General features: G+C 37.6%; 1 protein-coding gene across 1 annotated transcript in view; it reads right to left on the reverse strand.

Annotated features, from left to right (window-relative positions):
- The window catches only part of IL1RAPL1 (interleukin 1 receptor accessory protein like 1), a 769,335-nt gene that overhangs the window by 11,593 nt on the left and 741,072 nt on the right, over positions 1 to 16,670 (reverse strand). The window contains exons 9-10 of the mRNA XM_074604365.1: positions 14,410 to 14,553; positions 1,012 to 1,182 (exon numbers count right to left, since the gene is read on the reverse strand). Coding sequence (XP_074460466.1) covers positions 1,012 to 1,182; positions 14,410 to 14,553 — 315 coding nt within the window. The remainder of the gene's footprint in view (positions 1 to 1,011; positions 1,183 to 14,409; positions 14,554 to 16,670) is intronic.

Below are 16,670 nucleotides of genomic sequence, written 5' to 3' on the forward strand. Positions count from 1 at the left end.
CTATGGATTGTGAGTGTTTGTTCATGAGCTGTGGTTTTGTATCAATATCTATATCTTTATTGGAACAAGTGTGTCCATCATCATTTTTTCCTTTAAAAAGGCGAAGTAACCCAGGTAGGCAACAGAGAAGCAACTATGCGCTTCAGGGGCTCAGTCTGAAACCCAAATGATACTCTAAGGTATACTATAGGCTTGGATTCTTCTTTTCCTTTCATGTCCCCACCACACATGTTCACAAAAACAGTGTTGGCTCCTGCAAATTAGTGTTTAGTTTGCTGTAGATTTTAAAAATATCCATGTGATTGTTTGATCTTGTGCTTTGCCTACACCAAGCATCCTTTCTTATCATTAGTCAAAGATATTGATCTTAGCGGCTGTATATATGGTTACACCGAAGTTATGAAGAATACTGCAGCAACTTACAAAAAATTATTGTACGTAGGTTGGAATATGTGAAAGAAATAAGAAAAAGATCTACTTGTACCAGCTGGAATCAATTCTTGTTTTCAGCCTCTGAGAATGATCCAGTACCTCCATTACACATTTATCTGCAGCGGACACTAACAGCTCTGCTGTAAATATTATTACTCAACCTTTGCCTTAGTCCAAACACAACTTTTTCCTTCCTGTCTGAATTTCTGTAATACATACTTAGAATCATGGATATCTTTCTGGGAAAACTCTATGGAATAGAAAAGAAAGATCTCTGTATTCTTTCCTAGATATGCAAGCTCTCAAAAAAATCTGTGTAAAAATGCTGGTCTCATTCATTTCCTTTCCTTATGCATGTCCTTTCTGCACTGTCTCACTTTCGATCAATATAATACAATTACTAAAAAATAATCCTCTTATCTGAGAAATGCATATTAAGTGTGTTTGGTGGCTTATCTTCACCATAATGGAGGAAAGATGAAATTCTGAAGGAGCAGGTATAGAAATGATACTAAAACAATCACTGCAATCATTGCATTTGCTGTTTAGAAAACACACAAGAATAAAGACATGACTCACTTCCTGTGGGAATCAAATCTCTGTCTGGTATGAACAACTTGTATCCATAATGCTTTTCAAGCATATCTGGTAGGATCTCAAGAGCAAATCTTTCTTCTTCTCCGGTTTCTTGATTCCACTGGTCAGGATCCACTTTGGTATAAGATAGATATGCATCGTAGTCTTTGTTGTCTAAGGAAAGAGAGGAAGAAAGTAAGTTCATTTATTCATTATTCTTGCAGATTTCCTAGATAATTCTTCAGGAATTATTTCTGGGAGAATTCCCCAGGAATAGGAAATTGTTTAGATAAAATGGCAAGCTTTCACCCAATCTCCAGATATGAATCCATTCACCTTTCCTCTTTCACCTGGTAGAGGTAATCCTTATTTACACATATGCAACGGAGAAGGGATCCCCTATCCATAAACTGAAGTCAGTTTGTGTATAAACATTTGTGTAAGAGGAAATCCACTCAACTATGGGGTGACAGCTTGTGAGCACAAAAGAAAAAAGTCACCGAAAAGAATTTGAATTCTTCTCTAGCTTTAAAAGGGAAAATAAAAGCATGGAAATATCTAAGCTAATGTGCAATTATCTCTGTTGCACAGCAAAAACATTTCAGTCTTGCCAGATTTTTACTATAAATTTAGGGCCTGGGGCTGAAGTGTTCTAAGCGTATGCGTAGCTTTACTTGTAAAACTTATTGTCTTTCCAGGTCTGAAATTATTGCCAAGCTTAAATCTTTGCAGCATCAGCTCCTGATAATGCAGTTTAAATCTCTTGAATTATGTGCACTTAAATTTGCAAATTTAATGTTGCATTAATGTACATTTCGTTACTTAACAGTGTGTTATTTCATTTCAATATGAGAAATAAATGTGCCTGTTTCTTAAATGTACTTGGTGTGCCTATTTGAAAGACTGAATCAAAAGAGCCATCATTAATTTTCATTAGGAGGTCAATAATGCCAAGTGCTCTGGAACTAATTCAGTGGAATAAGAGGTCACGTTTTGACTTTTGTTGTGAAGAAAGCAGAAAAAAATCAATGGCAAGAGTAATGAAATGTTAACATTCTTCTAACTCTCTCGACAACATTATGCACAGGCTACGGAGAATATCAATTGCTTGTAAAAGAGACCTGATTGAATACTCGACTGTGTGTCATATGTAATGTTCTATTCAGTCAATGCTGACTTCACTTATTTACTGACCCACTCCTTTCCTCATTTTACACCTTCTTGTACTCTGGTAGCATTATTTAGAAAGGCCTGCCAAAAGTAGGGTGGGTGCAAAAAATATGTATGAAATTAATGAAACAGTGTTAACCTTGAACAGTCCACTCTTCCTTCCGAGGAACCATACATACTATGCTCATTAACATTTGCAGATGACAAAATTAAAATTGGTTATACTGTTACTACTTTCAAACTTTCCAAACCCGTGAAATCACTGTGTGCTCATTCTCTCCCCTGCATGCTTTTTGTGCGATATTAGCTATTGAATTGTTATATCTACAGAAAACAAAACAAACAAACAAAAACTACAACAACAAAGAAAAATAAGAAAAAGAGCAGAAATGCTTTCTATGGTTGGTTCACTTTCCATTACTTTTCTTTGGAGTTTTTGTGGAATCATGATCTTTAACAACAGACAAGGACCTAATGCCTTTGACAATGCCTTGAAATAACACTGAATGGATCAAGTATGAGATAGAGGGAGATTAAATAGCATAATTTTGCTTCTACAGTAGGACACTGTTAACCCAGCAACTGAGTTAACACACAGAGAGGTCAAGAAATATATGGGGAAATAATGACAACCGACAAAATAATGATGTGCTAATGCCATTTTCTCTTTCACCTTAGTAATGGTCATAACCATAGTACATGCTTGAGAGCACTATTGCTCTGTTGAAAGACTTTGAGTAAAGATGAGAATGTATCATTTCTCAAAGGGATAAATAATAAGAAATAATGCAGTATTCAAACTGTTTTAAAGGCTCAGGGTATTGTCTGTTAAGATGGTTTGCACATTCTTACTTAGAGGGAAAATTATTCATGCTATGCACTGTGTTCTTGCATATGTAAATATTGCACTAATGCATTTATTTGAAATACACATTTTTCATAACATGGAGGCTCCAGCATTTCCACTGACTACAACTCCATTATCCTGTATTGTAGGGAACACTTATTTCCACCCTAGTTCCCTAGTTTTAATAGCATTTGAAGGGCAAAGAATGTCCAGGATCTAGGGTATGTCTACACAGATGGGTTCAGGCATTCATGAATTTACTGAAACTCCAATCCAGCAAGATGTGTAGTCCAGTTTGGGAAACTGTTAGATGCATTAGCATTGTGGTTTCCCTGAGCTATTATACTCCCCATCTGTCCGTTGTTGTTTGTTTTTTTTTTTTCATTTTGTTTGATGAAAAGTAAAAAGTTCAGTTTTCAGCAGAATTACCTTATGTGGTAATTTTGTTATCCGATGGTCTCACATACTGACATGAGTGGACAAGTTGCAAAATTTAAAATGCTTGAGATACACAGGGGATGATCACATATGCCTTTGTTTTAGTTCTATGATATTTATGTATTAGTCTGCTTTTAGTTAATTAAATCTATTTGGGTTGCATTGTCAACTCTGTGAAACATTTTAAGAACTACAACAGGCAGATAGCTATGCAGCTATCTTTTCTGTGATGTGATCAAAGGGCTATGGCATTATTTACTGTTTTCTCTAATTGTGTGGGTAGTCAAATAATATAGAGCTTCAGCTGTAATGAAAAATGGGAAAACCCATAAGGTTTTTGAAATCTCCCATCTCGGGGAAAATATTTAAATACACAGTAGATTAGCGTCTCTGCCTGTGTTTCTTCTCAGTTAAATGGTCCCACCTACTCCTGCTTGTAATGGGTGGGACTGATGCCTACATTCTAAAGAACACTTCTGATCTTAATTCATGTTTTTTGATGTGCTGTCCCAGTGGACTGAGAGGGAGAGATGGGAACCTGCAGACATCCATATCTTACGGCTGGGAGCTGGGGTTCGTGTCTTGCCAGTCTTTTGGCCATGTCACATGGAAGCAGGAGGCTCTCAGCTTTGCTCTCAAGCTCTTTGCTCTCAGGCTGTTTTCCACATAAGCCTTCCTTCGAGCAACGCATCCAGGAGTCCCCAGACTTACAGCAAACATGCAGGAAGTCCACCACAGATCTGTGTTTTCTTGATCATTCAGTGGAGCTGATATTTTACCCATGAAAATATTTGGTGTCAGCGCAACTGTCTTCTCCAAGAAAAAAGCCACTCTGCCAGAAAAACTGTCTAATCTGCTCCTAATCACAAATCAATTCATAAGGGACTTGATATTACTACTTATATTATTATGTAGTATGATAATTACATATTTGACTATGCAATAAGTTCAGATACTGGCTGGATCTAATACTCAGTGTCAGAAAAAAAGGACAAAAATCCAAATTGAAAACTAATAAAGCTGGTAACAAACTAAGCTTTTCTTTAAAATGAATATTTCCCTATTTCCCTTCATCAGCAAACAATTAAGTCTTCTATCTGAGAATCCTCGGAATGAAAATGTGATTGACTGTTGTTTGCACTTTGGCTTCAGATATAGATTATGCCATTTCAAAGATTTGTTTTTGTCAGGCTCCTGTGCATTAGCAATAAACCGGAATATAGTTACTCACTACCTGTTTCCTCCCACACTTAGGAAGAAAAATACCTGCCAATAACCAAAGGCAGGGATGTTGATCATTTAATCTGAAACTTTTTTCTTTCCCATGAAGATTGAAAGCAATTATCTACATATACTTTGGTACCTGAAAGCACTCTTATTCCCTTAACCATTTCAGGATTCTTTTTTTAGAAACATACCAGAATAAGTTCATCTCACATTGCCTCCAGGTACGTTGCAGAGCTGTATTATGTAATGGCTGTCCTTTAATTTAGCGAACATAGCCGAGTGTGACATACAATATCATGCAACAGCAGCATTTTGAAACATTTTAGTGTAATAAGTTTCCTCTTCCCATTCTTTGTGGATAGACAAGTAATCCTTTTCAGTTATGTGGCTTGTAGTTGCTTTCTGCTGACTACAGGTAGTGTGCAGCTAGGATGGAGCTCTTCAACTCAACGGCCTCCAGTTCTGTGAAGTTTTATTGCATACATTAATTGAAAATATTGCAACAAAACCTAAACCAGACCTTGCATGGCCAAATTCAACCAGACTTGGTGCAAAAAAATGTCTTTGTTATTGTACTGTAGACAACCATGAGAGCTGGAATAGTTCATCACAATGGGGTCAAATACAGCCTGTGCTCAAGGTATGATGCATCCAGTCCACAAACTTTTCAGTCAGCCTAAAATTACTCATACTGCAAGGCTTTGGTCAAAACAGACTGTGAGGTACAAACTTTGCCATATGATTTTGACCATTCTGTACCATTGAAACCATTGAAAGCAAGGACACTGAGTATTGGTCATGGAGCTGCGCTCTGCCATAGGTCTGACAAAATTGTTTGGATCCCTCTTAGGGGTAAAAATTGAGGGTGAAATCCCAGCTTCATTAATAATACATGGAAACATTACTTCACTTAGTAGCCCAGGATTTTAGCCAAAACACCTGTTGCATCATTGCATCATGAATTCTTTAATGCTGTCCATTCCTTTCGGTACTCATCTAAATGTGGAATATGGTATCGTACTTCCTCTAACTTTCTACAGTGTTAATCCAGCAGAAGGGATATAAACTTTTAGGGGATGAAGTTGCAAATGCTGCTTGTTATTCCAAGGATGCGCTTAGCAGCAGCCACTTAAAGGCTCGATATAACCATAAAATGAAATCCAGACTCTATACGCATCTACTTTGTCACATGCAAATGGGATCTTTGGGTAAGTAAATTGCTATCAGACATCTAAGAACTCATCTGTATGCATGCTCTTTTAACAGCTACACATGAAGAAATGGTAAGCTGGTGCCTACAGAAACATAGATAAAACTTCCTCTTCTGCGGGGACCAGCAAACCGATTCAACTTTGAATTTGTATTATAGATGTACATGTTTCCTAATGATTTCCATGTTGTCCTTTGAGAAGCCAGCAGTTTGGGCCTTTGAGGGTTTATTAAGCCTTAAACATTGCAGATATTTATGCTAACGGGGGACAGAAAAAATATATATGGATGAAAAATTAAAAATTAAAGAAAAACTTCATAGAGTTGTTTTTTTCTTATCAGCCATGTTCAACTAGATGGAAAACTCTGATTTTCAGCTGGCACGATACGTTTTACCGCAAGACAGATTACTAGATCAAAACAAAGAGAAATCCCACAATGTCGTATTTCATAGTGAATCTTACTTTAATGAAGCTGTAAGACCTAGACACTAGGGCCAACCCATGCCTCTGTGCATCCTGAAATCCTCCAGAGTAATAAGCAGTGCCTTCAGAAACACTCAGTGCACTGAAGGCAGCTGACCATACGCAGGCTGCTCTGCAGCTAGGCGTAGCCAGCAACACATCTGGCTTGATCTGGCTTTATCTTCCATTTCTAGATGTCCTGGTTTGAGGGCAGATCTTCCCCCTATGGGGAACTGGACAGCTGATTCCCCTCCTTTGCCAGAGCACACGCCAGCCTAGTAAAAACTCAGATACTCATTACTGGAGTCCAGGAGCAATGAGCTGATTTAACTTGGAGTTTCAGGATTTCAAGTGGGTTCTTAGAACTGACAGGCTGACTGGATCCTCCCAGTGCTGCAGGGAGCTGGAGTCAAGCTGACGCAGGAGGCCTTCCTCTTTAAAAAACGTGCTGTGTTCAGGACAGTTTGCAAAGTACTGGGCTTTCAAAATTTCCCAGACTGTCATTGCTTCAAAATTACAATGACTATGGCATTTCATAATCTGTATTTGTTTCATTACTTGTGGGGCGACATTTAATGTACACATTGCAATAGCATTCATCATCCCTAATGTAATGAAAAATGTAATTTAAATCCTTAGTTAAGTAAAATGCCCAAATCCTAAGACTTTCAAAATGCTTATACTTTTTCTCACACTATTTACTGTTGCTTATGAAGCTCACCTTAACATTTTCTTTTACTTTTAAATGTCAAGCCCTTTTACTGTTAATAAAAATTAAGAACTAACAGCCCTAGCTTCTTCTACGGCGAGGTATTTGTTAAGTGTAGCATTCCTAATGATAGTTCATATCCTTGTGCAGAGTGGGTAATGGTGAATTGAAGGGAGGTTTTGTAAATGCAACACTGGGGAAGAGGTTAAAGAAACGTAATCAATCCCAAATAGATTCTGGAGTATTCTCAGCACAGTGTAGACCGGAAAAAAAAAAAGGTCCTTTGCTCGTAGTAGGCATATTTATTAAAAAAAAAAAAGCAATGGACGTGTTTCTCCCCCCCCCCCCCCTTTTCCCCCCTTTTTTCCTTCTCTCCGCCCACCCTCCGCCCCCCAATAAACCATATTAAATTTTGGAAGCCTAAAGACCATGAAAAAATAAAAGAAATACCAATTTAAAAGTTGATTTAAAAAGAATATTATTTTAAAAGAGTATTTATGAAAACCCCAAGATATCAATGCTGCATTTGACATTTCATGAAATTTGAGAGTGGTTCCTGGCAGATAAAAATTCATCCAAAATATAATTCAATGGCATGATTTCAAGTGTAAAATAAATTCTCTCTGTAAGCTATATTTTCCCTGGTTTTCTATAATTACAGGTAAAATTTGTCATTGATAGATACATAAGATAGAATATTACTTATTTAAACTGAATAACCTATTATTAAAGTTAATTTTTTGTCTTATATTTAGTTTGATTTTGTATTCCCAACTAAATGAAGAGTGCACTTCAAATGTTTCTCAGTCGTTCTCATCAACATGGAGGTTTAAATTTATTACTACTATTGAAGCCATTCTACTTTCAATATAAAAAACTGATGAAGCATTAATCTTAGAAGTTGCTCTTGACAGATATGAAATGTCAGAAGTCCTTATAAGAGTTTCAGCATATTAAAAAATTATGAAATTTAAAAAATAGTGATAGAAATTATTCTCTTGGTTGCTATGAGTTATTTGCAGGTCAAACACCAAACGAAGAAAAAATGTATTATTAGTAGACATTGAAAGACTGAATGGTGACTACCTAGCTGAAAACATAGCGTAGCATAGTAGTTATCTATGAAAGACTGGAAGAAACTAGCTACTATTTAAAAAAGAAGAAAGTATAAAGAGGCACTAATAAAGAGTGTCTTGTAAACCCTGAAAATGGAAGAGTATAATTCTTTTCTGTACTAAAGAAATTTCTTAAATAAAAAGTGTCAAGAAGTGATGGTATCATTATGGTCCTAATTCAACAAAGCAAGTAGTTACCTGTATAAAATACATGTTTATTTTTTGTATATTACTTAGTTCTGTTGAACTCTGATGGTACCTATATCTTATCATTAGGTTAAATATTTGGAAAACTGGAGTTAAGACGGCCTTGATCTAGACAAAAGCAGTGAAAAGTTAAGTAAATCATTATAAATACAAGCAAAACTCAAGGGAGAAATGGTTTGGAAACTGACTTTCAATCTAAGAGTCTTGACATCAGATGCAAATAAGCTGTGTTCATCTCACCTACCTCAGAAACCTGCAATGTGCCTTGGGCTTTGATAAAAAAAACTTCAAAGCTTAAAATGATTTGACAGAGCTGCTGGTTGAGGAACAGGAGATACCTCAGTCTTCATTGTTTTGTATATGGTAGTCTCTTTTTTTTCTACTTTACATCTGGACTTTCTAACCCATAACAATCTTTTAGTTTGGAATCTAAAGATGTTCTTGGTGATATTTTATTTTTTAATATATATATATTACACATGTACTCTAGATGCTATAAAATAGGAAGAGAGAAAAAAACCCAACAGGATTTTTTCTTTGAATTAATAAGTTTCAAGGACAGGATCTAGAAAATCCCATATTCAGTGGAGACATAAATTGAGATTTTATTGTTTAATTGCAATTCAAATGTAAATAAATAGCATAAACAAGAAGAGTTAAGAGAAGCAGTTCTCCAACAATAAAACTGTAATTAAGTAAGAGGAAAATCCCTTTTGTAACCAGTAATATTTAAAAAGATCAATGCTGCATTTTTCTAAAGGTAGTTTTAATAGAATTTGAAATTTGTATTCATAGAGCAGGATTTCTTATTGCCATGATTTGCCAATAAGAATACATATGCAGTGGTGAGGCTGCTATTGCAAACTTATTCTATGGGTCCCCAGGGAAGAATCTGTAATTGCGAAGTCACTAACTTCAGCAGTAATTTCAGTCTAGCTATACCTGCATAGCATAATCATTAACACAAGTGCTTTGGCAGTGCCTAAACCATTGGTAAAAGTTATATTTGAAATTATCAACTAAGTCACACTGAAACATAAAGAATCTCAAAGTGTTGCCTTTCCTTGCTGTGTAAGAGGTTTACTGGGACGAAACTCAGGAAACCACTAAGAGGTTTGTATTACCTGCTCTTGTAGAGTTAATAAGATATTATGTGGGCAATCCCATAGGTCTGTCCATGAACCCTGCTAGTGTTTTGCAGCTAACTAATAGTAAGGACAAAAATCAGTATTACCTCAGGGCTCCCAGGTGCAACAGAGACTTCAAGGCAGAAACTGTTTCATCAATCTCCTAATCTGAGCATTGATTTGCTTCCCCTCAGCAAACAGTAGAAACTCATCTCTTAAGAAAGTGCAACAAACACAGCCAAGAAACTGCCACTATAGACATCATGTACCAAATCCAAACAAGATTTCCTGAATTTAGAGAGCCCAGCAGTGACACATTTTAATCAAGTTAGGAGCACTTTGTTTTATTTCAGGTGCCTTCCCTGCCTGCCCCGCAGCTGCACAGAGGCTGTGTCTTCCCTCAATTCACCAAGGTTTCCTTGGCAAGGAAAGCTGCGAATAAGATTGAGGACACCACGCAGAGCTCCTGTCCCACATTGCAGAAACAGCTGATGGGACCTACAGGCATCAAGGGTCATTGTGAAGGTCATCATATCAGCTACTCAGCAAAGCTCTCACTTTCTAGTTATCAGCTGCCTATGGGGCTTTTTTGTTCTTGAGCCTAGAGCTTACCTTCTCGTCAGCCTAGCTGTGAGAAAGGGTATTTATGTAAATTTCATTAGAACTCTATTTACAGCATATTTGTTCAGACTTTCTCTTTAATTGATAAATTAGATTTTTTTTCTTATCAATTTTAATGCCAGCCTTTTAATTCTACCTTTCTTCTTTTTTATGATAGTGTTCACCCCTTGCTTATTAATTCCTCCATACAAAAGCTTCAATCAGTTTAAAGGGTTACTAATGTACCCAGGTAATGGTAGGGGCTGGTGCCTGCAGAGTGTTTCTACTGCTAACTATACCATGTGGTCTTTTCTCTGAAACTGGGATTTGGAATGTAAACGCGTATATAAGTTCATGATTTTGAGTAATTTTGCCCATCTGATTATGTCCAATGATTTTCAGCCTTTTATCCACAGACTTCTGGGTTTATCCTTAGTATACCTTAAAGCTGAAATACAGACACCTGCACATCCACTCTCAGGTCTTGAAATGTCAAGAAAAAGTGGAAAATAGCTGTTTTGGTGACTTTGAGCCTCCTGGCCACTTTAAGGCAGCATCATAAATGGTGCTGCTTAGAGAAGTGCTCTGACTCCCCTCTCCACCCTCCCTGTGTCTGCTGGTGAGGAGGAGCAGTAGTCTCACAAAGGAGAAAGTTGGCCCAGGTGAAATCCTGGGAAAATTTCCTTAGATTTTAGGGGGCCTGGAAGTCAGCTTGTATGTAGGCAAAGAGCAGATTTCTATATAGTAGTACTATCTCCTCTGATACAAACAGCCTTTTAAGGTGCAAGGTAGAAAAAAGTTGGGGCATGTGTTGATCACGGGTACTTGTAAATGTCTACTTGCATTTTTACTCTTGTTAGTTAAAGTAGGATACCTGGTTTGTTCACCAAGTCATCTAAAAACTGGGAAAGGCAGCAAGAGGAGATCCTTGGAAAATAAAAATTCATAAACAGTAACTGCTAAAACACTCCTCAGAGGGTGAAGGTGATATAAAATATCTTGTATTGGAACAAAATAGAAGATATCATCACTTCTAAAAGTGGCCTTCACTAATAATGTGTTAGTTCATAAAGTGCACTTTATGGACAAGGCTTTTTAAAATAAGCTTTTAAGTTTAAAGTTGCAAACCTAAAAAGGTTGACAGACATTTAACAATGATCAGCTCTCAGAATTTCTTTTTGTTTGTCAACTTTGATGTTTTCAGAATAATACTGGACATTTCTTTGTTTGCATACCACTTCAAGGTACCATCTTCATTGTGTATGTGGAGAGAGATTGAACTGCAATGCTCCAGTTAAACATACTTGGGATTTTCTGCCCACAAAACTGGTAGGGGCAAGTTATATCTCTGAGATGCAAGGTCTGGCCAAACACCTTCTTTTCTTGTCCCTGTGCTCCAGCTCACAGGGGAATCTGTCAGACTTTCACAGCGAGGTCCCCTGACTGAACACCAGCACGTTGTGTTGCTCCACACTGAAGGACACAACATGGTGTCCATCACGCAGTCCCCTGGGATGGAGTCAGCTCCCAGGCGGCTGGAAAGCAGGGCCACTGAGAGGGAGGAAAAGTGGTAAAATGTGAGCTGGGTTTGATTATATTCCCATTTAGTAGGAAGGGAATTAACCATGAAAATGAAAAAGGGGGCTTCAATGCCCATTCCCAGGAAACAATAAAGGCAACACTGAGCTAAAGTGCTTGCAGGAGAAAGAAGAAGAAAAAACAGAAGGATAGTCTAGTCCCCAGGATGAGAGTAAAGATGGGGAAATTCAAAGCTGCAAGTTAGAGAAATGAGGAATCAGCAGCTGTGATCACTTGCTTAATCTGCAGTACCCATAAAGAAAGTAATAAATTAAGTTGCATTAGCTGTAAGGGTTAAATGCTTTGTTTTCAAATATTTCTCACAATTTACCCATGCCTCCCAAAGAAATGCTTATGTTAGCCTGAGAAAAACTGATGTGTTTAGGGCTTGGAAAGGAAAGAGGAATTGTGATGAGATTTGACATCCTGAAGGGCTTGTTCTCTGATCAGGGAAGAAATGAAGCGTTGCATTTTAAAAGAGATTTTCAACTGAAAATTTTAATTGGACCTCACTTTTAAAGTGTTTCAAATCCTCTCTGGGTACAATACAGTGCACACAAAAAAAGCCTGTGATATTTTGATGTTTGCTTATCTACATGCTGTCCCGAAGTATGACAGAACACGGTGTAAATTATGAATAGCGTGTGGGCGCTCTGCTGTTGCACTGCAGGAGATGCGGTTAGGAGAAGATTTTAGAGTTCAGCATTTTGTGTCTGTCAATAACAAACTAAGCCAAAGGAAAGAATCTGGATGTATGTCCGCAATTTATTTCTGCACAAGCCTTGGCTTGGTCTTCTGTGGGGCCTTTTCTCTCTGTTTTCTTGCTTTTGCAAGTGTGTAAGTGAAAGAGACAGCGTAAAAAGTCCAGCTGCAGTAACTTCATTGGCACAATGGGTTTTATCCATGTTGCTAGTATACTGAATACAGTAGATGCTACAGGGTTCCATTAGGAATCTGCAAGTAGTATTTTTCTTCATATATTACTGCAGATAAGTACTCAAGCTATCAGTGTTTGCATTGGTCATCTAAAGGAGAATCCATTCTTTATCTTCTTTAACAATGATCATTGGAGGATGAAGGATAAACTAAATGGATATTGGTTTTCCTCCTTTTGAATCCCACAACAGTATCCTTTAGAGGTCACTTTTGTTGTTTAAAATGCGTGATTGAAGTACGGTTGTTCCCAGGTGACCAGTGTTTGGGATGGGAGGAGGAGAGGCAAACGTGTAACACCTGGTAGAGTAAGTTTGCAAATGAATTGAAATTATTTGAGATAACAATAAATGCAATAAATGACGGCCGCAAAAGTAAGAATTACTGATCCCTGAGAGTGCATTGAATTGCGTCTATTTAAACAACTATTAATGAAACTGACTTTTTCTGTGTAATGTAATACGACTATTATTAAATTCACACAATTTATGCAGGTAAGCATGAGCTTTAAACCGGGCACAGCTTTGTGGAGAAGTGAGGATCTCAGCTCCTAAAAAAAAAGGTGTATGCCAAAATCTTCCATGAGTCACAGTCCCTCTGGGCCTCAGTTTCTTCCTCTGTAAAATAAGTAGAATAATCTGATTTTTTCCCCCACTGAGCTGCTATATTAATGCATCCTTTTTGTAAACCCAATAGAAGGATACAAAATGTTCTGGGGCTTGTTGTTCTGAGCATTTTCTATTTTGAATCCTTGTGCATTTTTAGATGGGAGGCAGAAGTGGGTCATTCCCGAGTGATCTTATTATGGAAGTCTTTCCCTTATATAAGGACCTCTAATTCTGCTGCCGCTGTTCTCCCTTATCGGTGACAGATTTGGCCAGCGCTTGTTTATCAGTCCGCATTTATTTTAATGTCACAGTGGCTTCTGCCCATAGGCTATTACCTTGAACTGTAAAATAACTTTTATTAGTATTTCAGTAAAAAAGAAGGTCCTGTCACCAAAGACGTAGTGGTAGCACAGAACATCAGGAACTCTGACCCAAGAAACCAAACCTAATTAATCAGCGCCTGCAGCTCAACCCAGTTCGCTGTTCAACAGCAGTTTTGATTAGTAGGGTTAGAGGCAAAGAAGACTTTTTCCTTCAGTGCTTAAAAAAGAGAAGAAAAGAAAATGCACGTATACCTTTGAAACAAGCTGGTGCATACTGTAAGGATTACTTTTGTTTAGGCTTGCTGGCCTTGAATCACAGAACAACTGTAATGGCCATTAGCCGCTTTCTCAGTGATTAAGTAAATGAACTCAAGAACATGAACTGCTGGGTACATTCCCAAACACTCGGTACAGTTTATTGAAACTGATAAGTTTAAACAAGCAGTAAATTGAGATTCACTTCAACCTCTACCTACTTGGCGAATACAATTAGGGAAGACACTCCCTAGCTTACGGAGAAGTGAAGCTGGCTCTCAGTACTGACAGAAAGCAAAAACCTTTAATGCATCAATATTGGTAATTTACATTCAGTGTCAGGAATAAAAATCTAAAAGACACGTGTGTCTTCTGGAGCTCCAGAGAGCAGCATTCACATCAGCTCAGCAATCGCTGCTGCTAATGTGCTGCGTGAGGATCGCGTATTCAAGTCAGTGCCTAACGCAGTGAGAAATAAAAATTGCAGTTGTTAACACATCTTGAACTGAAATGAAATTTGGCCCTTAGTGGAGAGAAATAAAAGACAGGCATACCTTTGAAAGCAGGAAACATACCAAGAAGCTGCCTTACCTCCGTCTAGTTCTTCAGCTCCAAAATGATTCCTGTAGAAGAGCATAATCTCTATCTTGTAACACTTGTAGATAGTCACTAAACAAACAAGCAGCAGCAGAATAGCACCAAGCCCACCAGCAAGCTCAACTGTGTACATCAGCTCTGCAAAGAATTACAAAACGCAATAACAACCACATTCCAAACCAGTGAAAGATTAGCAGCCGACCTCGCGCTTACGTTAAACATTAAAATAAAATAATGAATGATAGGTTGTTTATGTATTTATTTAGTTATTGGGCCCTTGAGGAAATATCTAATTAATAGATTTTTTTTTTCATTAATAAACTAGTGTTTCCTCTAGTACGCCATCTGAATTGCTCATTTAAAAAATAACAATCACTGGGGAGGGGTGTGGGGCTGTGTATGTGTATGAGTATGTGCATATATCTAAGAGATATTTGATAACTCTGTTTTTCCTCTCTGTAGATAGATCATAGTTTGCTTTAAACAGATAAAAGTTGACATTCTACTTACAATAAAAGCAGAGGTGAATGTTTCTTTTTTGGGGACTATAATGCAAACAAAACTCCTCCCTTATTCCACACACACATAAGATGAGTTTCAGTCTACTGGATAAGTTTACACTAAGGGGTTTTATTTTTTCCAAAATAAAAATATTTAAAACAAAACCCAAAAACTGAAGAGATATGAAGACAAATTATCCAAGGAACCCCACAGTCTCACATCTCCGTTATGTGTTAATACCTTTCATACAGTTTCCCAATGATCTGCAATTCGTCTTTATTCTCCCCTTTTGCCCATTGGGCTCGGCTTATGTGAAGTCACAGCAAACCACTCTGATTTGCCCATTCTGACATTCCCCTTCAGACCATGACCCCCTGGTGTCTCTGCTCCACTCTGACACTAGAGACTCACATGATGGATTGAGATCGTCGCCATGTAGCTCCGTTCCTGAGGATGAGGACTCCAGTCAAATGTGGCCACAACACACCACAAGTGTGGCCACAACTGTGTCTACCACCAGCAGTGTCTTCTGTGGGGCCACTTACCAGTGCATAAGTAATATGCCGTCATGAGCTTTCACCTCCCCCAGCTCAAGGAAGCTCACACAGGTATGTGGCATCCATTTTGTTGTTACTTTTCATTTGCTTATTGACTGAAAACAGGCAACGTTAAAAAAAGGAGGGTGGGAGGAGGAAGAGCGTTACTAACAATTTTGTGATTTGAAATGAATAATAGATGGCAAATCTTAAGACCACCCATACATTTCCATTATCGCTCCATTTTGAGGAACGCCAAGAAATCAAGTCTTCGAAATCTAAGACATACAGTTTGTTTCTGTAAAAAATCTGTACTGGAGAAAGCTCAGTTCCATGTTATTTTCACAATACCCTCTTACAGTGGGCAGCTTCTGTCGGAGTGCAGCAGGGTAGCCCTGAAGTAACCTTTTTTTTGTGTGTGTGGTTATGCAGATATGATACTCCAGCACAATAGAATTCAATTAGAGGAATAAAAGGTTAGAGGAAAAAGTGACAATTCCATTTATTTTGACTGTGTCTACTGAGAATCGCATACTTTTTTTATTATTTTGAGGCAACTGTAAGAAGATTTCATTGCTCTCTGGAAGACACTAAAAGTGTAATAAAATAAAATAAGGCGGCATTTATATTCCATGTCATTCTCTCCAAAACTGTGCTGGAAACTCCTTTGTGTTAGATATTTTTAAGACCGACATGGTTATTTCAGACTTTCCATACTTTTCTGGTTCAGAGAGGGGAATGTTATTAAAAACACCCAACAAAAATTTGTTTGCATAGACAAGTAATACAGTATTTTAGAATATAAGTGGAAATGGAAATTACTCTGCACTGGCTTACTATACCCTGTTTATCATTTTGTACTGCAGGTGATGCAGCTGTTCAATGGTTACTAGAAGAAAGGCTTTAATATTTCGGGTTGCTGGGCACAAAATACTCTATTTATGTGCCTGATGTTATGACTCATTAAAGGCAAGGAAAAACTTTACAGCTGGAAAACGAAAGTTTTTCCTAAATTAATGATTTTGAGATTAAAAGGAAAAAATAACTGCAGGTAGTCATCTGTTCTCTGTCACTGTGCATGAAATCAGACTAATGCACTGCATCGCTTTACCGTCAGAGTCCCTCTTAGTTATCTTTTTCCCCTTAAAATAGTTCAAAATTATGCTTATATTTTTTACTTCAGTAACGTCAGTCTGAACACACATAAAACTGTCCTGA

The sequence above is a fragment of the Larus michahellis genome, chromosome 1, assembly GCF_964199755.1.
Source record: "Larus michahellis chromosome 1, bLarMic1.1, whole genome shotgun sequence".
NCBI lineage: Eukaryota > Metazoa > Chordata > Aves > Charadriiformes > Laridae > Larus > Larus michahellis.